General features: G+C 37.4%; 1 protein-coding gene across 10 annotated transcripts in view; it reads left to right on the top strand.

Moving 5' to 3' along the window:
• Window positions 1–12067, top strand: part of gulp1b (GULP PTB domain containing engulfment adaptor 1b) — a 355986-nt gene that overhangs the window by 171451 nt on the left and 172468 nt on the right. For all 10 annotated transcript variants that reach the window (XM_069934742.1, XM_069934741.1, XM_069934737.1 and 7 more), the window contains one exon: window positions 1894–1967. In XM_069934742.1, the coding sequence (XP_069790843.1) occupies window positions 1940–1967 (28 nt within the window). In that variant the 5' untranslated portion in view covers window positions 1894–1939. The remainder of the gene's footprint in view (window positions 1–1893; window positions 1968–12067) is intronic.

Genomic DNA, 12067 nt, shown 5'->3' with positions numbered 1-12067 from the left:
ATAAATATCTCCAATGATCTGACCTGGGACAAGCACATTAATGACTCTACTTTTTGAGATGACAAAGGAAGTTAGCATGCCTCCCCTGACCCTCAACAACTTCTACAGGTGCACCATCAAATATACTCGAACCATTACAGCATGGTATAGGAGCAACTCTGCTCAAGATCAGAAGATGATGAATAAAGCTAAGAACATAATGAAAGCTTCCATCCGTGGACTCCATCTACATCTCCCACTGCTGAGGAAAGCAAGCCAACATTGCTAAATGGCCCATTCACCTACTTGACACCTTCTCCCTCCTCCCATTGAAAGAAGGCTTAAAAGTCTGAAAACCTGCACTAACATGCTTATAGTCAGTTTCTTCCCTACAGCTATCAAACTCCTGAATGAACCCCATAACAGTGTCCTCATGTTGCCCTTGTTGCTAATTGGTCTCCCTTCTTGGTGAAATCCCGTACTCTAAATTGTGCTCCATACACAGCTGTATGTAATATTAGAGATGACCTGTTGGTCTGTTTGCTGAAGAACCTTCTCACTTTATTAGATATTTTGTGACTATCGTCTTATTCTGATGTTAGGCTCGGTTTAAGTTTATGTACAATGTTCATTGAAGTTGAAAATTTGGGTTGTAGTTCTTTGTTAAAGCTGAGGATTTTTTTCTACATTATTGTCTCTCATGAAATCTTATTTCAAATATGCTTGACCTTGAAAGAAGATTACTTCAGCCTTCAATTTCTTCAGTAAATAACTTTTCAGATAGATATTATTTCCATTCAGTGCAGAATTATTGACTATTCAAATTTTAATCCTGCAAGATAACACTACTCAAAAACTGTGATACAAGCAAAATATTAATTATTCTATTGTGACCCTGATTGCCATTTTGCTTCTATTTTGAAATAATTTAATTTCTCCACACTGCAGTGTTAGGTCTGGTAATGTTGTTTGTAACTTTAGTGATAAATGATTCTGCTCTGCTCAGCATTTTAAGAACCATTGATGCGTGATAATTGTCCTGAGTAATTTAGAGATTGCGGTCTGAATATACTGTACTCCTGAGCTTTAAAAAATCAGATCTGTATACAGGTATCCCCCACTTTTAAAACATTCACTTTATTCCACTTTGTATTTACAAAAGACCCATGTTGGTACCTGTTTTCACTCATCTGAAGAGGATTTTTGCTTTTTGTATGATAAAAGGTGAGTGAAAAGTCTCTAGAAGACTGTCATTTGTCCTGGTCAGAGTCAGGGTGGCAGTAGTGAGCAAAATGGCAACAAGGTCTTGTGAGAGTTGGCCTTGGTGGCCTCCATATTGTATTTGACTTTGGCCTTTTGATAGGTTGAAAATGAATGGGAGGCAGTGGAAGGGTGGACGGAGCAAGGGGGGAACCAAAGCAGGGGGTTCGGGCAGGAAAGGCCTGGGGTGAAAGGAGTTGGCCCCAGAAGAAAGGTCGGCAGGTGGCACCAGCTGAGGTGAGAGGGAGTTGTGAGTGATGTGTGTGTTTGTTGTAAGTGAGTGGGGTATGGGGGGTGCTAGGGATGTGACCTGGAAGCCAAGGGGGCAGCAGCCCAAAAATGTTTGGGATCCACTGCATTAGATGAATTCAATATGATTTGATAGGTTATTTTGTGGGTCTGGGAATGCTCAAAAAAATTTCCCATATAAAATAATCATAATTTCTTCTTCACTTTATGCTATTTTGGATCATGAAAGATTTCCTTGGAAATCTCTATTTTTAGATAGCGGGGAATACCTGTATATCAATTATGAACATTTCGAGCTATTTTCCCTGTTATTTAAATAAAATACCTCTGGTGAGTTATTAAGTTATTGGTTTGTTCTGGGTGGAAATGATTACATAATGATTTTGCGATGGTTATTATTTTCAGATAAAGCTACTTTAGCACTATCGGTGTTTCAGCAGAACTTCCCAACATGAACCGTGCTTTCAGCAGAAAAAAAGGTAGGTAGATGTTTTCACTTTTTTGATACATCATCAAATTGGCCATAAAGATCTTTACTGATATTTCATGTAATTTCTGTGAATACCATTCCATAGAGACATAGAACATTACCAACAGAGAAATAGTTCCTTCGGCCCTTCTAGTCTGTGCAAAATTATTATTTTGCCTCATGCCTCTGACCTCACCCAGTCCATAACCCTCCATACCCTTCCCCCTCCATGTTTCTGCCTAAATATTTTTCAAATGTCAAAATTGGCCTGCATTCACCATTTCAGCTGGCAGCTATTTTCATACATCCATGTTTCTCTGTGTGAAGAATTTCCCCCTAATGTTCCCCTTAAATTTTTCTCTTTTCACCCTTAACCTCTGTTTATTAGTCTCTCTTAAACTCTTTAGAAAAAAAAGCTTACTTGCATTAATTCTGTCTTTACCCCTCATAATTTTGTATACCTCCATCAAATTCTTCTACACTCCAGGAAATAACCTCTTAATCTGTTTAACCTTTCTCTGTTCCTCAGTTTCTATAATCCTGGCTACATCCTAGTAAATCTTCTCTGTACTCTTTCAATTTTTGTGCTATCTTTGGTGTAGTTAGGTGACCAAAACTGCACACAATACTCCAAATGTGGCCGCACCAATCTTTACCGTGACATCCCAACTCCTGTACCCAGTAATTTGATTCATGTAAGCCAATGTTCCAAAACCTCTCTTTATGACCTGATTTACCTGTGTGATCTGAAATGAGAGTCTTGTGCTCCAATAAAGTTATTTGAATAAAAATATAAAATTACAATTTTAAAAGACTTGAGGAATAATGCTCATCTTGAAAAAATTGAGAAACTACATGAGCAATAAGAAAAATGCCAAATGTTATTACTACATATTTTGGTGCACTTAGTTCTTTACCATAGCAGCTGTTGTTTATTTCTCCTTGCTAATAGTTGTTTGGCTTCTTCTGTAGTTTCATCACACTTCATATTTTAACTTTCGCACACATTCTCAGTTGGCACCTCAGTTTAAGAAAAGGGGATGCAGTACAGTTCCAATGCCATGTTTAGCATGAGTTATTAAACACCATTCTTCCTGCGACATTGAATATAAAAAGTCTTGGGTGGCCACCTCAAGAATAGGAGATGCTACTGGTATCTAGGAAAGCATTCCTCCCTTAATTAACATCACTAAAACCAATTAACCTGGCTGTTTATCTCATTTGCTAATTGTGGCTTCTTGCTTTGTTCATACAATGTACCATATTTTCAGTAGTTATGCAAAGAGTAACTCCTCTCTAAAAGAAGAGTTTTGAGAATTCACTAGTCAGATACATCAAGTCTAGTCAAGTTTATTATCATCTAATTGCACAGGTACAACCCTACGAAACAACATTCTCTGATCCTCAGTGCAAAGCCTGCAGACACACAACCAGACATAACACATAATTAATGCATATGCAGGACAAGCATTTTATCTATACAAATAAATAAATAAATATTGTTTTGTGCAAATGAGTGTCTCGGATGGTCAGTGTGAGCAGTTCCTTTGGTTGTTCACCATTCTCACTGTCTGGGAAGAAGCTGTTCCTCAGCCTGGTGCTGCTGAGTTTATTTTTTGTGTATAATTTTTAAATAAATCCTTTATCACTTTTTCTCAATGTTTCTCACTGTGGTCTTCCATATCCACATATGACCCTCCTTTTTTTACAACCACATCCACATGGCAACAAAAAAATAAGCTGCTGAGAAACATCTTATTGATTTCATAAAGCTGTTGGACTAACTTGTCTGTGCTGACCAAGGAGCCTATCTATGGTAAACCCATTTGCCTTTGTTTAGCCCATATCCCTTTTGACTTTTCCTTTTCATGTTTTGTCCAAATGTCTTTTAAATATTGTTATTTTACCTGCTTCTGCCGCTTCCTTTGACAACTCCATTTATCCACCGTTCTTTGTGTGATAAATTGCCCCTCAGATCACTTTTAAATACAGTGCCCTCCATAAAGTTTGGGATAAAGACACTTTTTTTCTTTATTTGCTCCTGTTCTCCACAGTTTTTAATTTGCAATCAAATAATTCAGATGTGTTTGTGAGTACTTAGGAATGTTTAATTGCTTCATTGGTGCTAGGCTTGCTTCTCAGCTTTTGATCACCTTTGGCAGTTGCCATTTTCAACATGATTTTTCAACAGAGATGTGCAAATGAAAGGCAAAGAAGCCATTATGAGACTGAAAAACATGAATATAACAGAAGGAGACATCACCCAATCCTTAGGATTACCAAAATCAATGGTTTGAAACATCATTTAGAAGAGCACGCATCCTTGAGGTGCGCCTGTGTTGATGATCAGTGAGGAGGAGACATTGTTTCCAATTCCTACTGACTGTGGTCTTCCAATAAGAAAGCCAAGGATCCAGATGCAGTGGATGATGCAGTAATCAAAAAGGGACTGGTAGACCAAAGAAGAACTCCACTGATGGTGACAAAAGAATTCACATCATAATGAAAAAAAAGCCCCAAACGCCTGTCTGACAGATCAGAAACACTCTTCAGGAGGCAGGGGTGCAATGACTACTGTCTGCAGAGACTTCATGAACAGAAATATCGGCGCTACTCTGCAAGATGTAAATTATGGCAAAGGTGGTATGGCTTGAACCTTGGGCTTTTCCTTTACACCTCCACACTTTGTTCTTGTCATCATTTTCATCAAAGTTAATCTTGTTCTCATCTGTTGACAAGACCTTTTTCCAGAATTCTCTTTTAAATACTTCTTGGCAAACTGTAACCTGGCCATCTTGCTTCTGTGACTAACTGGTTTGCATCTTGCAGTGTAGCTTATCTATTTCTGTCGATGAAATGTTCTGCACACAATTGTCATTGACATATCCACACCTGCCTCCTGAAGAGTGTTTCTGATCTGTCAGACATACAGTATTTTTGAGGATTTTTCTTCATTATGATGAAAAATCTGTCATCAGCAGTGGAGGTCTTCCTTGGAATACCAATCCCTTTGCGATTACTGAGCTCACCAGTACATTCTTCTTAATGATGTTTCAAACAGTTGATTTTCGTAATCTCAAGATTTGGATGATGTATTTTACTGCACTATTCTTTTTTTTTCCAGCCTCAATGGCTTCTTTGACTTTCATTGGTGCAAATCTGGTCCTTGTGTTTAAAAATGGCAACTACAGACTCCAAAGGTGGTCAAAACCTGAAAAGCAAGCCTAGCTACCTTATACCTGCACCAGTGAAGCAATTGAACATGCCTGAGTAATCGCAAACACCTGTGAAGCCAAATGTCCCTATCATTATGGTGCCCTAAAATGAGGAGACTATGTATAAAAAGTGCTATAATTTCTACATGGTCAAACCAACATTTTATAAATAACTTTGTATAAACTCTGGAATGTGTACTTTAATTACACGTGAATTGTTTGATTGAAACAGGAGCAAATAAAGGAAAAAAAGTGACTTTGTCCCAAGCATTATGGAGGGCATTACTTCCCTTCTCACCTTAAACTTATCAATATATCACTATCAGTCACCAAGAAGAAGCAAGTTTTGCATGCCATTGGCCTTTTGGGGGATCGGTGAGACGACCTCCTCAATGGCCACCCATGACCTAAGCAGTAAGTGGTCACATGATGATGTGCAAGAGTTGATCCTCCCAGACTTACCAAAGTTTGACGAACAATACAGCTTCTGGAACCAGCTTTGAAGAAGGGGTGGTGGGGGCATTGCATGTTAAATGGAATGATCCACTCTGATCGAATTGGATTATTTATGAATTGATAAAATCCCCATTTCGGTGATTAAATCCATTTCAATGATGTACAGTATTCCTCACTTTTTCTTCACCATTTATTCATTACCGTGGCTACTGTGGCAAAAGTTTAAGCCATACTTTATTGTCACAAAGAGAAATGGATTAAATGGTTAAAAAAAGGTAAAGGTTCCATTATTGTCAAATAATACTACAATCGGAATGTATCATAGATGAAATTCTTTAACTTTTGTCTACCATAAGGCAGACAGAGAGTTGCCACTTTGTCCAGCACCCCTTACAAAAACCTACAGCAGCTGGTCTTCCTAGGCCGTCTCCCCTCCGAGCACTGACCAGTCCTGAGCCTGTTTAGCTTCCGAGATCAGACAATCTCAGTCGATTTCAGACTATTAAGTGCTGCTATTCAGGCTATTATGTAAAAGTATAAATTGAGTTTAAATTCAAAGTTAGAGGAAAATTTAAAGAAAAGCGAGCAAAACATAAAAATACAAAATATTTAGAAAATGACAATCATGAAAACCTCACAGAAGAGAACAATATCATAAACTAAACAAATTATTAAAACAATGGAAAAATAGCCTCACAAAATCTTCAAATATTTTTCGAATGCCAGTAAATATTTTCTCATTGAATTGTTTTTTTTTAATGATGACCTTAAATGATCTGTCATTTTGATTCCTCTTACAAGGCTAGAATTTTATTCGACCTTTCCGCCCAAGGCAGGTAGCTGGGATATTATGAGTATATTTAATTTTCAGAATGATGAGATGATGTTGAAGATTAAAAAAAAATGACTATTTACATCAAAGATGCCAAACAGAAGCTGATTGTATTTATTGGGAAAAGCCAAATAACTGATCAGGAACACTAAAGTCAATTAATCGCAAATCACAAGTCATTTTTCATTAACTTTATGCTTCAGATAAGGTTGAGGAAAGGAAAATCAGTCAACATTGTATTTTCCCCACTATGATATGTAGTCATTTGCACAGAATTGTGTTATAGTACTTTTAATTTTAAGGATGCCATCTATCTTGAGTGTGGTTGATTTCTGCAGCAGGATAATTAGAAGGTCATAATTACAGTGAGCTCATTCCATTTTCAGAATCTTGGAAAAAGTATCTGCTGGATTCTCCTTTCCAGTTGTGTTCTTTCTGTAAAAAATCTGTAAAATAAGCCAACTTAATTCAGAGAAGATTTGAGTAGACATTAGTTCTATTTGTAAGCATTCCATTCATTAAAAAAAAACTCACTAAATTTACTTACTGGTAGTTGTCTGTTGATTTATTTTTATATATTAATTTTTGTGGAGTCCAAAATCTGATAGCAATTCCATAATTTAAATCCAGTCAGATAATCGCTTTTATCATCTTTCTTCATCATCCACACTATTTGAAGAACACATAGGCCGTTTATTTAACACTCCACTTTGCCTGGAATTTTCATCCAGGAATAAAAGGGAGATTTGTATTTTTTTTTCATGTGGTGTGTGGTGTGTGTGTGTGTGTGTGTGTGTGGGGTGTGTGTGTGTGTTTCTTTGAAATAAATGCTTTTTCCTAAAGATTTAAAGGGACATTTCAGTCAGATGTATCTGTGGAAAGTTGTGGTTTTCTTAAAAACTCCACAAAATGGTAAATGTACTATGAATGTTTCAATAAAGCAAATATTTTAGTGTAGATGCTATGGCAAGGGTAAAAGCAAAAAATATGAAGGAACAGAGCCTCTAAAAGGATCCACGACCATTAGGTACAAGTACAAAAAACAGAATTGTCTTGATGAAAGATGTTTGCTTGTTTAAATCTCAAAGAGTCTACTCTTGGACTTGGCATATGCCAGGTATTTTTGGACTCTGCCTGATATTACTCCCTCCCCCATCCCAATTCATCCTTCACTGTTCTTGTATCGTCTTGGTCATTTTTTCTGGACTCTTTCCCACTTCCCTTCTGTCACCTGATGCTGAATTATGGAACACTTCCTAGTGCTGAGAAATGGCTAGATCACTGTCTTCAATCACAGCATTGCTTTGGGACAATCTATCAATCTCTCCAACATTGCAGTGCAAAACTACTTTGCTTGTAATCACAAATTCTAAGATCATTGTCTCTGCATTGTGAGCAGACTTTTGGGCATTCTTACAATTCCAGTAGGTCCTTTATCACAACTGACAATGCAATCCAAGTACTGCTTTTCTCTCCAGATCCCAGGAACAATAATAACCTAATATTTGTGTTAATGATTTAAATCTGTTTTTAAGAAAATTATAATTTAACAAAGCAGTATCTAAGTTATCACTTTTCTGTTTTATAAAATAATCTGCCTGTAATGGGTTAGTGGGGACTCATTAAAATGTACAGATTTCTTGGAGGTCATTGGAGTAGACAGCATTTTCATTAAATGAGATTTCACAACTGCCCTTTAAGTGGAATGTGTGCTGACAATGGGAACCCTCCAGAAAACATTATTGACTTTTACTTGGTATAAAACATAAGGGCAGAGTGTGGCGTGCCTCCTGCTAAATCATGCATGAAAGTAATTATGTTTACTGTGCATATTATGTAGTCAGTGCATAGATTGTAGTCAGTGTGTATAGTAAAGAAACTGAGAAGAAAAACTCATTGGAAAATAAATGGGCAGATTTATATTTGTGATTTGTTTAAAATAGTCATGCCAGAAAAAATGGCAGAGATGCTGTGATGGCAACACTGTCACTGGTATGGACCCAGGAGAGCGGGGAGTGGAGACACAGTATTGCTCCACAGGGTTCAGTCACCCAGTCCTAATACTGCAGCTCCTTACAGGCTTTAAATGGCCTGTTAAAGGTGTTTTTAATTAAAATCCTTTAACCTCGGGTTCTGCACCCAAAAGAGTGGCGTCTATGATTGGCAGCAGCTGCGAGGTATTGCAGACTGTGGGGCAGCAGTAGACTGATGAAGATCACTAGAAATGGGGAGAACAGCCTCTGTTGAGAAGGAGAAGCGGAAGAGATGACCCACAGGATGGTAACCACAGAAATGGATCAGCAAGGGCCTCAGCAGCTGAGGGACCGTACTAAATGGTGACCATGCCAGCGAGTGGCTCAGCGAGTGAAGGATACTGCAGGTGGTCAGCGACTTGCAGTTGAGGGACTCTTGAGCTGGGATCCGTGAAGGTGCTGAGAACAAGAAAGGCTCCCGAAAGGCCTTGGGTGCTGAAGGCTTTCTGACTGAAGATTTGGAACTGGAATTCAGGTTTCCGATAGATCGGACAGGGGTCTGTGCGACTGCAGAGGCCGTGGGAGCATTGGAGGCAAATCTGCAGGCACAGAGTGTCTCAAGAGGGACTGTCGTTTGCTTCTCTTTCTCTCACTGTCAGGACGCCAAGCAATAATAATCGCAACTCTTTATCTGTCTTACGGCAGGCAGAAGGAAATTTCGTGTAATATTGCATTTTGTGTATTATTACATGACAATGAAGGAATCTTCAAACTTGAATATTTATTTTTTATTTCAACTGAGAAATGTTCTTGAAGAATTGTGCACATTTGGAAGAAAGTAATGAGAGTAAACCTTTGAATTAATTTTTTTTACGCTAGATCTAATAGGGAAGAAATGCAATACTCGGTGAAGGAGAGCTTTTGTTGCTTATTGCATGGAGAGATATTTATCTAAAATTTTATGATAAAAGAGTAACCATTTATTTACCTACTTTTTAACCTTTTCTCAAAACCAAATGAATTGGTAAGTCCTTTCCTTAAGTTCAGAATCGATGCTGTTCATTAATCTCTTTATTGATTTTGTCTTAAATGGGGTCTCTGATAAATGTTAAGATGTTTTACTATCACTGATGTCAAACCAATTTAAGTCTCTCCTATTAACCATGACTCATCTTCCTGTTGTAATTCTGCATTTATCAGGTTAATTTCTGGCAAGTTGCTGCAGTTTCATTTTCATAGCTGTACCCTAATCTTTTATATCTAACCTGTAATATTATCTTTTGCTTGTGAGAATAAACAGTTTTTCTGAGGGCTATGACATTTTACAGGACTGTAGATATTTGCAAAATTCATTTTCCCCATTTAATATTGTTGTAGTTTTAAAGTTATTAGAATATGCTAGGTTCAGATTGTTTACCACTGGTGGCATCGATGTGCATCACTTTGTTAAATTTATGGAATGCTCATTTTGTGTGCTTATTTACTTTAATTGAGGATGACAAATAAATGTTAACAAATGTTAAATGGTGTATATCATCTGGTTTTGACAAAGGGCATCATCAAAGCAATCTAAAATTCTATCAAAAATTAGAACTATTTTGAGCAATTCCCACAGTCTATATTTTTTAAAAGTTGTTTTATTTATTAGATCAATTCAATATTTAATTTTACATGTTCCCCTCATGGCTTATGTGATTATTCACTACATTTTTGTTGACAAATTCTTTCTGATAGTTAACAATGATCATAAAAATCTCTTTTGCATTTCCACTTTTATATTAACTTTGATGAGGCTGCATCTCACCTCATCACAGAGTCCACAAACTCCAATAGATTGTTTTTGCTTTTATTCCTGCTTATCATAGCCTAACTGAACAGTTTACTGTGTATATGCTTCCTAGCCCATTTAATGCCACATCCATGAGCCATGAATAAATTCCAAGAGAGGGCTGGGAATGGGCTACTGAAGATTTGTGGGCTTGAAACTGGGACAGAGTATTGCAGGTGTTTGAAAACACTCCCATCTTATCAGTTCTGCAGTTTTCTATCAGTTGCAAAACTCATTCATGAATATGAAGAAACCCTTCACTACTCACTGAAAGCACATTATAGTCAACAGGTTTGACTGCTGGTTACGTGCCTGCTCAACTGAAATTTATGAAGCCTCATGGAAAGAACTGTCCTCGTGTCTTTAACAGTTAAACTGATTGAGTGCAGACTATTTGTGTTTGGCATCCAATTTTTGGTGCGTGAAAAGATGCAAATCTACTAATTCTACTACATGAGTTCTACTACATTTTAGATTAGTATTGTATTTGAAAGGCCAAATTTTTGATGCTGATGGACTGTTTTAAAAATGATTGAGTTTTTGTCAGAAAGGATTTGCTGCAAGATTATGCTATCAGTGAAGTGCACTGCAGTCATTAACTTGCAAGTGAGGAGTTGATTCAAATTTGTTGTTGAATTTTACCTGTTAAAATCTCAAGGGTTTGTTTCTCAAGTAGTCCAGCAAGACAACTTTCACATGTACACAACAGTACAAAGTTGAAAAGTAAGAACACATTACGGAGGCTAGTGTTGCAGTGAAAGATCAATTAGTGCAAAGCAAGACAATATGAGGAGATGATTGTGAAGTTCAATCAGGAGCCTGAGGGAAGAAATGTACCCTAATCTTTCGTATCTAATCTGTAATATTATCTTTTGCTTGTGAGAACAAACAATTTTACCAAATTTTACAGTACTGTAGATATTTGCAAAATTCATTTTCCCATTTCATATTGTTGTAGTTTTGAAGTTATTAGAATATGCTAGGTTCAAATTGTTTACCACTGGTGGCATCAATTTTCATCACTTTGTTAAATTTATGGAATGCTCATTTTGTTTGCTTATTTACTTTAATTGAGCATTAAATGGTGTACATTTTTTACACAGCCTCTGCTTTCCAGGAACTTATTCCCATTTTTCCAGATCACATGCTGTGTAATACGCTCAGAATGGGAATGAGGGTGCCATTCTTGTTCCGACATTTTATCTCCTAGACCCCTAGTCATTTTCCCGCAATGCCTTCAGTCTGTACTGAACTGCAGGCATTCCATGACTAAGGGGCCAATGAATACGAAGTAGTGATGACGCGGTAAGTGTGTGAAGTTGTAGCGTACGATTGTCAGCAAGCAGACATCAAGTTATCAGCATCAGACGCGCCATGAAATCCTGCATGATGCGCATGAAATGAACCTGCATTTGAATAGTGCTGTACATAGTCGCTGCTGGCATTAAAAACTCTTTGGGATCAACAGCCATTTTCCTCTGTTTGAAGGATATGTCGGATGCATATGATTTACGTCACAGTCAATGTTGATGTAGTGGCACTGTATGTCCCAGTATGTTATTCATCATGGTTGATGTCCTGTCTCTTTATATACCACACTGCCGGTATGCTATCTAAACTCTTGGTCAGAAATGGAGATTTGCAGATTTGGTCATTCCTGCGTGAATGACAAATGCCAGGATGTCGGGAGACTCTTCCTAACAGTACAATTCTGCAAAGTCTGTAAAAAAAAAAACTTTTGAAATTGTTGGTGAATGATTTCATATTCTTGAACCTTTTCCCTGGTGGGAGGAGAGAGAATAAAGT

The sequence above is a fragment of the Narcine bancroftii genome, chromosome 4 (genome assembly GCF_036971445.1).
Source record: "Narcine bancroftii isolate sNarBan1 chromosome 4, sNarBan1.hap1, whole genome shotgun sequence".
In the NCBI taxonomy this organism is placed as follows: Eukaryota; Metazoa; Chordata; class Chondrichthyes; order Torpediniformes; family Narcinidae; genus Narcine; species Narcine bancroftii.
This window is presented reverse-complemented; position numbering and strand designations above follow the sequence as displayed.